At 38.8% G+C, this 18761-nt stretch overlaps 1 protein-coding gene across 1 annotated transcript in view; it reads right to left on the bottom strand.

Annotated features, from left to right (window-relative positions):
* LOC122846609 (nesprin-2-like) overlaps positions 1–18761 on the bottom strand; it is a 72335-nt gene that overhangs the window by 16265 nt on the left and 37309 nt on the right. The window contains 7 exon segments of the mRNA XM_044143679.1: positions 2829–2965; positions 3499–3805; positions 6528–6722; positions 10281–10424; positions 10427–10624; positions 12222–12372; positions 12456–12643. Of these exon segments, the coding sequence (XP_043999614.1) occupies positions 2829–2965; positions 3499–3805; positions 6528–6722; positions 10281–10424; positions 10427–10624; positions 12222–12372; positions 12456–12643 (1320 nt within the window).

Raw genomic sequence — 18761 nt, 5'->3', positions numbered from 1 at the left:
GTTTCACTCCATTTTTAGTTGGATATTTCCAACTAAAATGGGGACATCAATTGGGTACATTAATCATGATGTACCCAAAAGAAATAACTCACAGGATCATATCTGCTTTGAGCATTTTTTCGTCTCTTGTTCCCCCCCCCCTCCCCCTGTTGTTATTTTTAAATCCTGTTAATTTGATTAGTTGTGCTGCAGCTACACACATACATACATATGGAGTGTCAAAGAACAGAGAGATGTTCTGAGCCTGTTAGTACGGAATGAGTGAAATGAATTAATGGGTCCACTTTATAAATAATATGTGTCTTAAACTTTTGACTTGAGTAAAATATAAATTTGTTTCAAGTAAAGAGCTTCAAGTCAAGTTCCAAGTCAATGGTGTGAAAGTCAAAGTCAAGTCTGAGTCTTAAAGCACTTTTTCAAGTCAAGTCTCAAGTCTTGATTTTAATGACTTGAGTCTGACTGAAGTCCAAGTCATGGTGACTTGAGTCCCCACATCTGCTACTCACCCCTTCACACGTCTTCTCATCCAGACATATGATGAGAAAGCCCTGAACATCCAGGCCCTGAACAGGTCTTTGCAGAGCTGCTGAGATCTTACTGGATACTCCGTGGAAGAGAAGCGATAAGCAAATACCAGCGCACCTGTCCTGAGTGTCAGTGTTGGAGGGCTCAACCCTCAATTCTGAGGGATGGAAAACCTCAGTCGAAGAAGTTGATGGCACTCACAGATACTTCCTGATCACTTCTGGGCAAGGTTCATCAGAGAATACCTTCCTGGCTTACAGACAAGACACAAATGGCAATCAAACACTCCTGAACGTCTGCAGAATGCAATCATTATTGTTGTGGATCCCCAATTGCCCAGAGCCTCGTGGCTGATAGGTCATGTGATCAAGATTCATCGTAGTGATGATGAACTTGTCAGATCAGTGGATGTGAAAGTTAGTGGACATGTCTACACTAGGCCAGTTGCTCAGTTGATCGTATCACCAGCCATGCCAGCTGAAGGAAAGGACAATGAGAAGAACAGCCAGTCACCCCCCCAAAATTACTAAAGCCTTTTATGTTTAGTAAATGTGTAACCACATTTAGGGGCGGCTTTATAAAAGGCGCTGACATTTCTGCATTTTATTTTGTAATAGTGGTTTAGAGATTATCCTAGACAGTGACGTAAGCCTGAGTTTTAGTGCTGCACTACCACTCATGAGCGAATCAAATATACTTCTGGGTCAGGTCGCTGCATTTTCCGCATGTGAGACCACATTCCTGGTGCAGTCCTTAGAAGTGATTTCTCCGAGTGTTAAGTTGATGACATAAAGTAAGTTATCGCATTTAGCGTGCTGTTTGTTTATTCTAGATTCAGTTTGTTAAATGTGTAAACAATGGGAGGGCGGGGGATGTGATGTTGTGGGGCTCTCTGGGCACTGAGAACTTAGTTGAGCCTGCTCCATCTTCGTAGGTTTACCTTAAATCCCATTATTTTTAAATGCTTTTCGGCTGCATCTGTTATTGCTTTCCATTGAGTTATTACAGTGGATAAAGAGATTAAGGGCATGTGGCACCAGCTGCCACCATTGAGTAGGGATTTTATCTGGCCACATGATGGAGCCAACGTGCCTCTTATGTTAAATTGAGCCTAAAGGCTGTCTGTGTTTGTGGTTTTATCACTGAGGTTATGCCTAATGATGTAATTTTTATGTGAATTGAGTTGTGGATTTATATGCCTAAGAGCTCAACCATACACAAGACACACATCCATATGGATGTGTGTCCATATGGATGTGTGTCTGGTACGGCAGCAGCACATCCTCGGACAAGAAGGCACTCCAGAGGGTTGTCAGGGCAGCAGAGAGAACCATAGGCTGCCCCCTCCCCACCATGGAACAGAGTTACACTTCCAGGCTCCGCAAAAAAGTTATGGGCATTTTAAATGACTCTTCACACCCTGGCCATGGTCTCTTCCAGCTGCTGCCATCAGGGAAGATACAGAGCAATATAAACCAGGACAAAGTTTCTATCCAATGGCAATCATGGCACTAAATTCAAAGGCATAAGAACTCTGCTCTTGACACCACTCTCTTAAAAATGTAAATTCTGTATTCTCTGCGACACCTCCAGGTGCAACCATCTTTTGATGTCTATTTATTTCTCGTTTTGTGCTGTTTGTTTCTTCATCTTTTTATGTATGTATATTTATATTGTGTGTTGTGTAAGTGTATATAACCTGCACTTTAACTCGAGTAAAGCACTGTCTTAATCTCGTTGTAATCTGTTGATGACAACGACAAATAAATCTTATCTTATCTTTATTTCTTATATGATATTTTTGTTTGAGTTTGTATTAGTTGAACCCCTATTGCTGTAATATATTAGCCTAATTTCAATTTATTTGTTATTGCAGACTGCTGGCAACACTGAGTATCAAGATGAAAAAAAACAGCTCAAATCTACAGTTTAAGTTTCGGTCTCATGTCCCCCTTCCAGTATCCTGACCGATACATCATCTTGTTTCCTGCAAATACCTAAGAATCTAATTAACAAGTAATTTTCACTAATTAATTTGAAATCTTCATCACCTCCACTCTTCTCCACACATGTGGAGAAGAGTGGAAGTTAACTATGTTGAAGAGCTATTGGACCTAGATGATTTTTTGTCCAATAACATTCAGTGAATTATAAACCTTCATCAAGCATTTAAATCTCTCTGTTTCCTGACAGAGTCTGCAGTGTTATAGGTCAGCTGCAAACAGTTCATCTATAGACTTCAGCTTCCTAAGTCTAGCTGGGCTCCGACAATATTAACATTTGGGTCAGAGGAAGACTCTTACATAGCCTCCCTGATGTCGTGAAGAGCTGCTGTTGTGAGTTGGCGTGGTGCTTAGACTATGGATGATTTCTCTGCAGACACGTTTTCTCTCCAGGGAGCTGGGCGGGTGCCAGCTGGGCCGCTGCATAACTGACTTCACTGAGGGAAACAGAGTCACTTTGGTCAAGAAATAAAAAGTGAAAGAAATCCAAAACAAATAAAAAAAAATACAATATCAAGCATCACTATTCATTGAAAAAAAATCATTTATGAACATTTATTACAAGTACAGTGTGAATTCTATTGGATGTTGCCATAAATACCAGCAATTTATTGAATCTAAAACTGCACAATCAAGTGCAACTCAACAGAGGGATAATGCAAAGAGATTAATAAATTGGAAATTTGGATTATTCAGGGGTTGCTGTGCAGTAGCATGGAGGGGAAAGTAGAATTATATTGATAATCAAAACTAACCAATAACAAAAAGGAATAGCATAGTAATTCAGGCACAAACAGCAAACAGAGGGCCAGCCAGAGGTTCACTTTGGTTTTCACTAGTTAATCTGAACTCTCCATTACCCTCATCTCTGTGGGGAAGAATGGAGGTTAACTGTGTATAGGAGACCCAAAGGGAAAAAATGATAGGAAAAGATTTGCAAAGAAAGAGATGATTAATATTTGCTGATCACCTGACAAAGCACTGAACAATGAGGCATCCTCTTCATCCTTTTGCGATGTTGACTCTCCTACGTCAACGGTGTGGTCCCACTCTAGGGGAATGGAGTCCACGCTGACGGGGGTTTCTCTTCCTGACAGTTCTAGCGGCGGTATCAGCAGGTGGGACATGGCCTGCCGTCCAGCTGAGACTTCACCCAGAATTGGAGCTTCGGTTTCTTTCTTTTTCCTCTCTTCTATCCAGGAACTCCTATTGGTCTCACAGGAGGATTGGTCCAGGTCTGATTCATGGTCTGATATCTCCCTATCCTCATCCAGAACCTGCAGTTTAAACAACATTTATTCTTATTCTTCTTATTATTATTCTTCTTCTTCTTATTATTATTATCCACCCATCCATCCATCCATTTTCTGTTCACCCTTCTCCCTAATGGGGTCGGGAGGGTTGCTGGTGCCTATCTCCAGCTACGCTCCGGGCGAGAGGCGGGGTATTATTATTATTATTATTATTATTATTATTATTATTATTATTATTATTATTATTATTATTATTATTATTATTATTATTATTATTATTATTATTATTATTATTATTATCACACACACAACCTGAATCTGACCCTTTCTCAGGAGCCATGCTAAATTCTCTCTCTCTCGGCGATGAAACTACTCCAGAGGTCAAACTGTGAGATCAACATATCAGTTGGTTTGGCAAATTTTTCTGCCTCCACCACTTTTTAGACATTAATGGGCCAGTGACAATTTTGGTTTTATGTGCTACTCAGTGCCACCATGTATCCACTCACTTGTGTCACTCCAGTCAACAGAATTAGCTCCTTAACTGGAGGAGCTAATTCTGGCTCCTGTCCTTGTCCTTACGAAGCACTGGCAGATTTAAATGGATTAGCCTAATGTCCTGCAAGAAAGTCAACCAATGGCATCACAGTCAATATCTATCCATCCATACATATTCTTCCGCTTATCCGGAGTCAGGTCGCGGGGGTAGCAGCTTCAGAAGGGAGCCCCAGACTTCCCTCTCCCCTGCCACTTCTTCCAGCTCCTCCGGAGGAATCCCAAGGCGCTCCCAGGCCATCCGAGAGACATAGTCCCTCCAGCGTGTCCTGGGTCTTCCCCGGGGTCTCCTCCTGGTGGGACGTGCCCGGAAGACCTCACCAGGGAGGCGTCCAGGAGACATCCTGACCAGATACATGAGCCACCTCAACTGGCCCCTCTCATTGTGAAGGAGCAGCGGCTCTACTTTGAGTCCCTCCTGGATGACTGACTTTCTCACCCTATCTCTAAGGGAGAGCCCAGACACCCTACGGAGAAAACCCATTTCGGCCGCTTGTATCCGCGATCTCGTTCTTTCGGTCATGACCCAAAGCTCATGACCATAGATGAGGGTGGGAACGTAGATCGACTGGTAAATCGAGAGCTTCGCTTTTTGGCTCACCTCTCTCTTCACCATGACGGACCGGACCTTGACGGCAGACGCTGTGTCAGTCGCCTGTCAATCTCCCGCTCCCTTCTTCCCCCATTTGTGAACAAGATCCCGAGATATTTGAACTCCTCCACTTGGGGCAGGACTCCCCCCTGACCCGGAGAAGGCACTCTACCCTTTTCCGGCGCAAGATCATGGCCTCGGATTTGGAGGCACTGATCGCCATCCCAGCCGCTTCACACTCGGCTGCGAACCGCTCCAGCGAGAGCTGCAGATCACGTCCTGATGAAGCCAAAAGGACCACATCATCTGCAAAAAGCAGAGATGCAATCCTATTTTTATGCAAAAATAAAAATAAATTTTTCTTTTTTAATTATTTTTTTGGGATAAATTCCGACAATCTCAGGCCGGCTCGTAAATGGACATCAGTCCAATGGGCAATTTCCGGTACACCAAAGAGCCAGTCCAGTCCTGCCTATGACATTGCCCCTGTGGAGCTTTAGGACTCTCTAATAACTGTAATTCATCTCACTCCAACTTACATTTAAAAACTGAAAACCTCCAAGTAAATGGTTCACAATGTCAGGAAGTAGACTGATGACTGATGAGTCAAAGCAGATGTTTCCCGGCCTGCTTTGGCTGCACAGATTTTAATGGTTTTGAAGCAAACAAATTTGCTTACATCATCTTTTGTGAGGACGTGTTCAGACTATGACTGGGACACATGGTCCAGCACGTGGACTATGTGTCCGCATGCATCCAGTGGATGCAACAACAAGAAACCATGGTTCACTTCACATTTCAGGAAGTTGCATTACACCAAGGAAGAAGCTTACAGCAGCAGGAACTGAATCCTGCATAAGCAAGCAGCTGAGAGAGGCTACAGTGACAAGCTAAAGAACAGCTTCTCAGCAAATGCAGAATCCTAACAATATCACTAACTAAAGGAGACCACGCTTTGGAGAGCCCTTTGACTGGAAGGTGACCTAACGAACCGCTTTTGCAAGGTTTGAAAACCATCTATTTACACCTCACACCACACCCATACAAAATGACTCCATTAACAACTCTATAATCTCCAAAGATCACTGAGGAAGATGTAAATAGACTTTCAGCATCAGAAGACCAGGAGAGCTGAAGGACCTGAAGGTGTCTCCTCCTCATGCCTGAAAGCCTGTGCTGATCAATTGGGCTCTGTCTTCAGGTCTCTCCTCCACTATCATCCCCGTTTCCAAAAACACACCATCACAAAATGAAATGACTACAGGCCTGTTGCATATACATCAAGTACTATATTTGAATTACATCATAACTGGTGTCCCTGTGCTTGACCTCAGACTGAACAAACATGTTTGTAGATAATATAGTAAACCAGGGGTTACATTTCATCTTTCACCTCCTCAACCACCCAAGATTGTACGCCAAAGTCTTGTTGGTGGACTTCAGTTCAGCTTTCAGCTTTCAACACCATCAGCTAATCAACACTTCAACACCATCACCTAATCAGCACCATCACATCTGAGCTGCGAGAGAACTTACACACCCTCCTTCAGATGCTCTCTCTCTACATAGTTTCATGTCATTTTGACTGCTACTACTCACCGGTCTTCTGTTGATGAGGCGCTGATGGAAGTGAGCCACCCTGCCGAACACCTCCTGACAGTAGGAGTGAAGCTCCTCCAGCTCATCCTCGATCAGCACAGCATCCAGTGGAGCACTCTTCTGGATTAGATTCTCCCCCAAAACAATCAGGGCATCAATCCTGTTGGTGTTTAGCGTGATCTCCTGCTGGAAGCCCTACAGAGATAAATTTTAGAGCAGGGAAACATTTTAGAAGCAAACCACTCTGCACACAGACTCACAAACTCTATCACACTTATAATTCAAAAAACTTGCCAAAAACACTTCTAGTAAAATCCAAAACGTCACTACGCTCCGTTCTTTTCCTGTCTCCAAAACTCTCTCCAGAGCCGCTGTCTCACGACGTCTCTCACTCTACCATGCCAGCACATTGACAGAAACTGTTTTCATTGGTTCGTTGGTCAAGCACTACCTGGTCACAAAACGTATGCTGAATGAGCAAAATGCAAAAAATGTGTACTAAATCATGGCGGAAATGATTGATCATAAGTCTGGTTTTATTTGGAAGTAAATAAAAAACAAAACCAATATAAAAATGCTACTTTTTTAAAGTCTGAAATCCGTGGGCTACAACTGAGTTGAAATGCTGCCATTTCTGTTACAGTAGCCTTTGAATGCATGATGTCATGCCCGCCCTAGAGCGGGTATTGACTTTAGAGGGTTGACTGACTGCAGATTTCTAATTTTAATGATTGTGGAAATTTTGATTTTTTTTTTTAGCAATGTTTATAAATAACTCCTCACTGTATCACAATTAGATCCCATCCTCTATCATCCAGAACTGCCTCTGGATAATAGTAACTATAATAGTGTAACAATGAACAATAAAGTCAACAACTCATTGTGTAGCACTTTGGCCAACTTTTTTGTTTTCACAGTGCTTTGTAAATCAACATAGAACTCTCCAGGAGGAACATAAAACATTAATTGGATCATGCATTAAAAAGTAACAAAAAATAATCATTCTGTCAGAACCCTGAGTACAAAATGGATCATAGAGAATGTGGAAATGTCATGCAGGTAAAAACGAATAATTGATCACAGACATGACCAGGAGGCTGTAAATGTCCTCCACAGACATCCCTCCATGCAGAATGGTGAAGGATTAAATCCCGGTGGAGGAGTGAGTTCTGGGATTCTCTGGGAGATCCAATCCAGAATAAATATAGCCTTATACAACCAGTATGAAAGGTGCTGGACATACAGAAATTTCCCACAGAGTTATCTCTGTAATGCACAAAAAGACAATGAGAGCAATAGAGGTTAGGCCCACCCTGTAGCTGGGAGTAGACTAAAGTTTTTCCAGTGTTGCATGGGAGGGATAAGCCTGGTAGCAATAGCCTTAAAGGGAGAACCCTACACAAAATAGAACAAATATGCAATGAAACTTTGAAACTCTAAGGTAGGTTGCTATCACTAAGGTTTTTACCTTTCTGCTACAAGCAAAGAAGGATCTTTATTTGGCATATTGAGATTAGAGATCCATCAAGATATTGTTGACTCAAACTGGCCAATTATCAGCTTGACTAACCTTCACCACTGACCAGAGGTGGTCCTAGCCTGTTTGGCACCTTGGACGAACCACCTTTCTTACGGACCCCGGACTCCCTCCACAAATTTGTTGAGCAGGGGCGGGAGTAAGCGCTTTGGGGCAGATTACTGGTGCTCTACATTAGGCACTGTTGACATTAAGATTATCTGGTTATCAAAGTGGGAGGAGGGGGTGTGGAGAGGGTAGAGAGATTTTGAGGACATCACTAAAAATGGGGGTGGGGAGGGTGTCGATCATGTCGCCTCCAACAAAATGACATCCTCATTTTTCATACGTTACTTGGAATTTGTGGTTGAAAAGTTTCTTCAACTTACTCTGCACTCTAGAAAAAGTACATTTTTGATAATTTTGCTTTTTTTCCAAGTACTTTGAGTCAATACTGAATGCATCCAAGTACAAATGCTTTATTTGAGGTTTTGTTCCTCTTCTGGAGCCATTAATTTATCTAATCTGACTCATAATAAAGATATAATCCCAGTGTCTCCATGAACAGAATTGTTTCACATAACATCAGAACAAGTCTGTAAGTATCATTTTATCTTAAGGTAGACTGCAGTCAACTAACTTAATTCTCTGATTTTTTTGGAGGGGGGAAAGAGGGTATCAACACAATTAACACATTTTTATCTACATGCAGAAGTCCCACACCGGAGCATTTGTAATGTATTTCTGGTATTCCTGTAAATCTGTTTCACAAGAGACACCTGGTACAGACAGTGATAGTTGAGAGCGAGAGTGAATTCATCTTTATTGTCAGCAGAATATTTTTGAATACATTATGTATTTAGAATATTTGATCTAATTAGTAGTTCTGTGAATTGGGAGAGAGGGGTGTAAGGACTACAAATAGCAACAGCTCTTGCATCAATGCAAGCTTTTTGACCAATAAAATCACTAATTAAAATTATCCAACTGAAAAGTTTAGCTTTAATTAGCCTAACAGCCTGTTTCCTTTGTATTTTGTTACTTTGTTTTTGGCATGTTACATGGGTGTAGGCATTTTTAAATGGACTACTGCCAATATTCCATCATTATTGCCATACCATACCCATTTTTTAATGAAGCACTTTATACACCGACAGGACCAAGGTGCTATACAGAATCATAAAATACAATGCAATTATAAAATAGAAAAGATCGAATATAAAATACATATTAATATACAGACACAATAAAACATAGTGAAACCTCTCAGACTGTGCCAAAAGCCAAAGAAAAAAGATGGGTTTTAAGAAGGCACTTAAAAACAGCGAGTGGAGAGGCCTGTCTTATGCTCAAAGGAAGATCATTCCATAGCTTGGTAGCTGCCACATAAAAAAGCATGGTCCCTTCTGAGCTTGAACTTTGTCTTTGGAACAGCTCAGAGAGATAGGGAGGGGCAAGGCCATTAAAAGCTTTAAAAACAAATAAAAGGATTTTGAAATGAATCCAATAATGTACTGGCAACCAGTGTAAGGAAGGTAAAATAGGGGAAATATGGTCAGGTTTTTGTGTACCTGCTAAAAGACGTGCAGCAGCATTTTGTACCCTCTGAAGCTGGGAAATATATAAATCCTTGACTCCTATATAAAGTGCATTACAGTAACCCAGCCGTGTGGTCACAAATGCATGGATCCCTGTTTCGAAGTGCTGTCTGGAAAGGATAGGTTTTACTTTGGCTAGCTGCCTTAAGTGGAAAAAGCTGGATTTTAAAATGGCTCTAATGTGTACTTCCAGTTTAAGACCAGCATCCATCTTGACCCCTAAATTTGTAATAACCGGCTTGATATATTGGGCTAACGAGCAAAGATTGGTCAGGGAATCTGAAGTGGATCTGCCAATTCACAGATACCATTTTCTCCTACTCCATATGCAAGACGATACTTTTTTTTGGAAGATATTAATACTTTTTTGTGTCATTGATCAAAATTTAGATAAGAACAAAAATTAGACTGCAAAATGTCAAGATGGGTAGACCTGACAACTAACCTTTGAAAAGTTTTAACATCTGCAGGGTTACCTCAATCTTTCTTTCCTACCAACAGCCATCACGATCTTCAATAATTCTTTCAGGAATCTGATTTAATGAGCTACAGAAACATTTAATTTTCCTTTGGGATTAATAAAGTATTTTTGAATTTGAATCAGGAAGATTTGTATAAACAAACAGGAATTAGTCTTACTCTCAGCTGCCTAGTCTTGTCTTCGATGTCACTCTCTGAGAAGTGCTCCACGTTGGTGAGTTGCAGGTCCATCTCTGTAAGCCAGACAAGAATCCCTTTACGGGTTCCTTCAAAGTCCTCTCTTCATCTGATCAACTCTTGGACCTAAACTTGGTTCTCACCTTTAGCCTACGGAGAACAGCTGCCACCCTTCTCTGCAGGAAGTCACATCGCTGGTTTCCATCATGAACCAAGAGCTTAAGCTTGCAAGCAGCATCTGTGCAGTTCTCCCGGGCCAGGCGGCGATATTGTTTATTAAAAAGCTCCAGCTGAGTTAGCCGCTCATGAACCTGCCGCTGGAATGTCTTGAAGTGATAAAGCAATAAAGGATTACATGAATTACGAATGGAAACTCAAGACAAATCTAGTATGACAAACATTAAACTGTCTGACTCTATGTATATGTGTGGGCTTTCTCTCATTTTCTTGGATCCCTTTGGTAGAATTTCAACCAGGCCAATCAGTGAATAGAAAGACAAGTTGTGAATGATAACATTATTTTTCTGCACTGTTTTAGAATTGTACTCTGTTTGTAGTTTTAGCAATGGAAGTGGAGCAAATGGACAAAACCTTTCGGACTGTATTGGATAACATTCCAAATATTGAATTAACATTAACAGCTATCTCGCTCACTTCTGTAACATCAGTCACTGATAAACATTAGTGATTGGGTAAAACTTAAACTTTAATAGAGTTCAAACCTCCAGCAAGCAATGGTTTCTCAACAGCCAAGACTCCAAATCCCCTGTACAAAGCAAAGGATAGAACATGGGTTGTTTTTTTTGTCACCCAATTCTCCACATAACTATGTCATGTGGAGAATTGCAAGTAACATGTAACCTCCACCTCCAGCAATACATAATCTCCACCAGAACGTTTACATACTTTCTTGTTTGAGCAATTATTAGACCTTTATAAATGGGACGTGCCAACACAATACAGTAAATCATATGAAATTGTAATCTTGGAGAGATAGATATTGTCTTTCATATGGAAAGCACTTGTGGTAAAGTAAAAATCCACTTCTGGAGAGACTTCCCATTATCTACTGCTAGAATATCTGTACTGTAAAATATAATTAGTTCACCTTACTTAATGCAAACTATTTGCCTCAAAAAGATTAAGCAACGTAAGTTTCACATTAGTGCATCATGCTAACTTACATTTTTTAAATTTATGTGGACTGTTTGATATAAATTTAACCCTGCCTAGAATTACTAAGTACCTGCAATTTACTACTTTTCACTTAAATTAAACAAACCAATTTTCCTCTCTCTATTCCACTTCCATTTTCTTACAGATTAATTGGCTCAGAGGTCTTTATTTGACAGTGGTCAGAGAGCAAAGTGGGTGAGAGAGGGGGAAGACATGTGGCAAAGGACTTGAACCTGTAAGAGCTGCATCAAGAACTAAGGCTTTGTACTTTACCCCTGCACCACCACTGCACCGTCTCTCCCACTTTACAGAATTACTACTGTTATAACATCAAATACTTAAAAATGGTAAATAGTAAATGGCTTGTACTCGCACAGAGCTTTATCAAGTTCAGAAGACCCCAAGAATGAGAAGTAAACAAAATTTTCTGCCATGATTGTCACCATCACGGGGTGAATGGTGGCATGCTGAACATTTAAGTCAACTCATTTTTCAATTAAATACAATGTTTGCATTTACTAACATCTTTTGTAATATTTTGGGAACTATTGAAACATGGTACATCAAAAGCAGGATCTTGGTAAACCTTTGAGGAATATCTGAAAGACTGTATTTCACTGGGAGATTGAATGTAGTAAAAAACACTACTGATGTTCAGAATCCACGATTCTAATTAAAAACCCTGTCCAGTTCTCCTCAAAAGTGGATGTTGTTGAAGAAAAGAGACAGAAGCACAAATTGTCTGACCTCAAACTTCTTAAGCTCTTCTTTGGCACAGGTGTAGAGGACATCAGAGGAATTGGGGTTGGCTCCAGTGAGCTCAGCTGCTTTCAACCAGTCTTCAAAGTGAGAATATTCATCCAAGAATTTACACCAAAGATGCCCAGTTTCCTCTATCCTGAGTACACCAAATAAGTCATTTCATCTTTTTATGAACAACATTTTAAAAAAATTTTAAAAGAATTTTCCTTGGAGTCTGACCTCATCCTCCGCTCCATGGACATGGAGCAAATGTTCCTCCAGCGACAGTCCAGGCTGCGAGCAGTCTGTTGGATCAAGTCACTTTCTGAATCACTGCCACATGCATCAGTATCATGGAGCAATACGTCACACAGCGTTAGCACCAATGCCACACTTTCAGTGTGCTGCTCAATGTCCCATTGAAGATCCTACAGGTCAATATGACATATGATGTGGATTAAAAATATATCTGCCTTTGGGAAACAGTAGATATCATCAAAAGTTATTTTTGTCCAAAACTACAAATTCTGCTTTTGTCAACAAATTCTTACTGCTTGGTCTAACCCTGACTGTGTTCAGTCTGGTCTGTGAAAGTCTTTTTGCCCATTTTACAGGTAAAGTCTTCATTAACATGTTTCAGCTTTAGGACCAGAGAGAAAAACTGTCTGAAACGAGGAACTGACTTCCATCCCTTAAGGCTACATTTTCATTCTTACTTTCTGGAGTTTTGGTTTCAACATGAAAATAATTCATGATTTTGTCAGATGTCAGCACAGAGAAAGTCTGCCTGTACTAGTAGAGTATGGATGTAGGAATTCTGCTGTCATTTTTATAGAAGCACCACTTTATTTAAGTTTCTGTCTTTGATGAAGCTACTAAAAAAATAACTACAGACATTAACCTTTTACTTTACTTCATCATAGAAAGTTTTAAGTCATATTCCTGTTTTCCGTTCCTATGCATGCATGCTCAGAATGAGGGATTACTGCTAGTCAATGACTCAATGCAGTCTGTATTAATTATTGTTAGGTAAATTGTATATATTGTTATCAAATATTTGTTGTCTCATGTAGCTTTTTAGTTTTACCTATATAATGTTCTTGACTTATATACCTTTATTTTTTTATCTTAGCCTAAAGAATGGTTGTGTTGTTGTGTTGCTCTGTTTCTTTCCTCAAGAAGGCCTCTGAAGAAAAGCAGTGACGACCAGGTCCAACAGGGTTTATCGGTCAGCAGAAACCTCTGCCTTCCTGACCTGTTTAGATAGCTGTAAAACTGTCGCAGTGAAGACGTACAACTTGCTCTGTTTTACCCTGTGCCTCAAACAGAATAATCTAGTGTGTAGATACCATGTGTCTAGCTAGTGATTGACATTTGCGTTGCAATTATGATTGAAGTGTTTTCCCCATTCCTTTGAGAAATTGCAACGTTCTCTGTGACAGGGATCCTAACAGCAATAAAAAGGGAGAACGGACACATATGTTTTCAGAAACGGAAGAGATTTGTGAACTGAAAACATATCTCTGGCCATTTCTCCTCGAGAGTACAAAAGAATCTAACTGTTTTGTCTTTCTTGTGTTTGTTTAATTTGTCTTTAATAGGTGTTAAACCTGACACTTACATAACTTTATTGAAGCCCAAAATAGGCAATTAATATTACAGCACTTTTATTTGTCATATACAGAGAGACTTAAACTACTAAACGTAAAAAGTAAAAAAAACAATAAAATACACAAAAAAAACATCAAATATACATGATAGAGTATAGTAGTGTACATCCTTCTCGAATTACTACTAACTTCAGTAATATTTGGAACAAATAACAACGGAAGTCAACAGTCTGGTACGAGTCTCCCCTGAATTAAAAAGATAAATTGCTGGAGTAAAAAGGGGAGCTTGTACCTGTTAATTTTCATATGGAGAATGCTGAACCAGAGGTCAGCACGTAAAGAATGAGAGCTGTCAGCAAGGATTGTGTTATGATGCCATCTGATGGGTTTCATTTAGTAATTAATTGCAATGTCTAATTTACTGGAGTCATTTTGACATGCAACCTAAAATAATAACCAGGATCAAACTGGGATATTTGTAAAGGACTTTTAATCTGTCTGTATGATTGGACTGAATGGATGATATAAATATTTTATAAATTTTGTCTAAGTAAATATACTTGACTGTAGTGAATTAAACAGATATCAATACAAGTTACTTGTAATACCTGTATTAGTGAAGTGAGGAATGTCAGTTCCATTGAAAACTAATCGGAATGTATCTGCTGTCTTTTCCAAATGTCTCACACAAACTTCTGGCCTATTTTATAAACACAAGTCTATCCAAATTAGTAAAGTCATAATTGGTGTCCATAGTTTTTCACAAGTTGTTTGATTCTTCAGTGCTCTGTAGATTTAAATCAGACTTGTAGGTGACAGAACTGCTGGCAGATTTGAATTATGTTTTACGAGAGGGCTTTTAATATATGACTGCAGTGCTTCAGCACAAAACTGTTATATGACAGTGAGAATGTTTATGTATGTGTGCACCTCTGTCCTCAAGATCTGACAGTACTTTTGCAGGGTTTTGTTTTCTGGCACTCTCTGGGTTTCCATGACAACAGCTAAAAGCTTTCAAAGCTGCACAGTAGTCATTTCAGTCATCCCCATTCACTATTGGGACAGACTAGTGGCCTTTTCAAAGAAACAGGACAAGTTCTGCCTCATCTTCTCAGATTTTACCATTTTAAATTTGTTTCATTTCACTGTTGTTTGGAGTCTGCTCCCATTTCTCTTCCTCATAACTGGAGTCATTATTATTTTCCATCAGACCAATTCTTTATATCTCCTGTTGCATGCAGTGGTGGCTGCATGTGGGAGTTCCACCCCCAATTAGGTTGCTGCTGAGCTCCGGCGGGTTAAGCAGGCCCAGCTGGTTTCACTCTGCCTCCTGATCAGCAGAGTATAAAGCTAGCTGGGAAACTGAGGTTCGGGGCCTGAAATCGAGAGAAGGCCGGTTGGAGAGTGAACGGAACAAACAAGGCAGTAGGATTTGGAATTTTGGCGGTTAGCATAAACTGTACATTGACTGTAGCTACATGGCTTCTACATCAGGAGGAAATAGTGGGAATGAGATGGAGTGGATGATTTCTAGATCATCACAAATGAAAAGAACAATTTAGAAAAGACAAGTAAGAGCAAGAAGTTGGTCAGAAGAAAGTGAGACAAGAGCAGACATTAGCAAAAGAACAAAAACAAATGAAAGGGCAAACTCAGATGAACAGAGTCAAGCTAATTTAGAAGCAGAATATAAAGTTGTGGTAGAATTCAAGCAAGAGGGGGGAGCTATACATCCCATAAAACTGACTAAAGCAATAGAGGCAGAAATAGGAAAAATAAAAATGGCTAGAATCATGAACAACAGAAGAGTGCTGATACATGCTAACAGCGAATCACAGCAACAAAAGATCATGAAAATGAAAAACCTAATGGGGGAAAGAGTTAGAACTCATATACCAGGATTGTTAGCGAGGCTAAGAGGAGTGATTTCAGGAGTTCCGCTGGAAATGACAATGGAAGATGTGAAAGCAGAAATCAAAGGAGGGAAAATAACTGATGCCACTAGGATTAAAAGTAAAAGAGACGGGGAACTTAAAGATACTATGGCAGTAATTTTACAGTTTGAAAATAGTATGCCTGGAAATATCCAGCTGGGTTACATGAACTATAGAGTTAGAGAGTATATCCCTAAACCCCTCCGCTGTTTCAAGTGTCAAAGAATGGGACACACTGCAAAGGAATGCAAAGGAAAAATCAGGTGTGCAAGATGTGGAGGTCCACATGAATATGGAAAATGTGAGAAAGATGCAAAAATCAAATGTTGTAATTGTGGAGGAGAACATAGTGCAGCTTATGGTGGATGTCAAATACAAAAGGAAGCTAGGGAAGCTCAAAGAGTTAAAATTACAGAAAGAATTTCATATGCTGAAGCCTTAAAAAGAGTAAAGAAAGACAGTAATAGAGGAATGGGAGAAACAGGTCAAAGAAACTCAGCTTGGAATATAAATCAAGTGCAGAACGGGCAGAGACAAATACTGGCTCCAAATCCAAATATCCAAAATGCATGCTTGCATAAATGTAGAGTGGATGAAGATACGATGGTGGTGAAAAAAGAAAACTTCGTAGCATTTATATGCCATATTGTTAATGTAACAGTGCAAATGAAGAAGAAAAGTGATAAAATAAAATAGTAACAGCAGCTGGAAGATTTTTAGATATGAAAGAAATACAAGCAGATCAAATACATACCATTCTAAGTGCCACTGAAACTACAGGAAATACACAGGACTAGGATCCAAGTGTTCTTTTTAATGGTTTTATATATACTTCAATGGAATGCTCGAAGCTTAATAGCCAATGGACAAGAATTTAAAAAGTATATTTATGAATTAGAAATAATCCCTGATATTATATGTATACAAGAAACATGGTTAAAACCAAATCTAGATTTTAAGATCCCTGGATATAACATGGAAAGACAGGATAGAAGTGATTGTAATGGAGGAGGATGTGCTACCTTAATTAAAGATGGAATAGCTTATAAGAAAATCCCAATGAATAATGAATTAGAATGTATTATTATAGAAATATTTAATGTAAGAAAATATGGTAATATTAAAATTATAAACTATTATAATCCATGTAAAAATCTCGATTGTAAAAAGCTTAAGGAAATGGCTGGGAAATTACATAGAAGAGAAGTATGGTGCGGTGATTTTAATGCTCATAATAGTCTCTGGGGCAGCAAAAAGACAGATCAAAATGGCAACATAATAGAAGAAATAATGGATGAAAGGTCACTAGTTTGTCTTAACAATGGAAAAGGTACCAGAGTTAATGTATATAAAAATACAACCTCATGTCTAGACATTACATTAGTATCTGACTGTCTTGTAGGATCATGTGAATGGAACGTCAACAGGGAATCTACAATAGGGAGTGATCATTTTCCAGTAAGTACTATAATTAATGATAATATAAAGAGGCAAGAAGATGTCATAATCACAAGATGGTGCTTTAATAAAGCTGATTGGAAAAAATTTAAAGTAAAGTGTGAGGAAAGCAGACATTTGGTTACATTAAAAGGTAACATAGAAGAGTGTACAAGCCAGATAACAAAACATATTTTAAATGCTGCAAATTCAAGTATACCAAAAACAATAATAAAAGGGAAGAAAAAAGTAGTCCCTTGGTGGAATGATGAATGTACTAGAGCGATTAAAGATCGTAACAGGGCATTTAAAATACTGCAGAAAAATTTAACACTTGAAACTCTTATTAATTATAAAAAGAAAAGAGCAGTAGCTCGTAAAATTATTAAGGAAGCCAAAAAGAAAACGTGGAGAATATACTTCCTCAATAGGATCTGAAATTAAATTGCAAAATGTATGGTCAATGTTTAGGAAAATGATTGGGAAAAGGAGTGGTATTAAAATACCAGCCTTAGTCAGAGATCAGGAAGTAGTAGTGTTAAATAAAGATAAGGCAGATTTGTTGGGGGAAGCATTTGCGGCAGTACATAGTGGGGAACATCTTACAAACATTCATAGACAACAGATGAATCAAAAAATTAGCAAGCATAAAAATATTTTGGGAAAAAGTCAAACATATAATTCAACATTAGACATAAATATAACCATGAAGGAAATTAAAGCAGTATTGAAAGGGACAGGATATTCAGCTCCTGGGGAAGATCAGCTATGCTATGCTATGTTTAAACAGATTCCTGAAGTAACATTAGAATTAATATTAAAACTGTTTAATAAAATATGGAAAGAAGGTTTAATACCAAATAGATGGAAGAGAGCAATAATCCTGCCGTTTAACAAACCAGGGAAAGATCCTGCAAATCCAAATAATTACAGACCAATAGCATTAACTTCACACTTAAGTAAATGGATGGAGAAAATAGTGATTAATAGACTAGAATTTATTCTTGATCATAAGAAATTAATCAATGAAAATCAGTGCGGATTTAGGAAAGGAAGATCAACAATGGACACAATAACTAGAGTTAGTAATGATATAGAGAAAGCTTTAAAAATGAAAGAAATTATGATTGTAGTATTTTTGGACATAGAAAAAGCTTATGATTCATTATGGAGAGAAGGACTACTTATAAAAATGAAGCAGATGGGAATAGGAGGGAAAATGTTTAATTGGATAGCAAATTTTTTGCTATCCAATAAAAGTTAAGATTGGAAATGATTACTCAAAAGAATTGAATATTGAAAATGGAATTCCACAAGGTAGTGCAATTAGCCCAATACTATTTAATATTATGATAAATGATATCTTTTCTGAAACAGAAGAATGTATAAAATCTGCATTATATGCTGATGATGGAGTTTTATGGATGAGAGGAAAGAATACAAGATTTGTTATAGGTAAAATTAAGAAAGCGATTAATAAAGTAGAAAAATGGTCCTTTGAATGGGGTTTTAAATTATCAACAAGTAAATCTTGTTATATGATTTTTACAAATAAGAAAAACATA

This window comes from Gambusia affinis, linkage group LG16 (assembly GCF_019740435.1).
Source record: "Gambusia affinis linkage group LG16, SWU_Gaff_1.0, whole genome shotgun sequence".
Lineage (NCBI taxonomy): Eukaryota > Metazoa > Chordata > Actinopteri > Cyprinodontiformes > Poeciliidae > Gambusia > Gambusia affinis.
The sequence above is the reverse complement of the archived record's forward strand: the minus strand, read 5'-3'. Positions and strand labels throughout refer to the sequence as shown.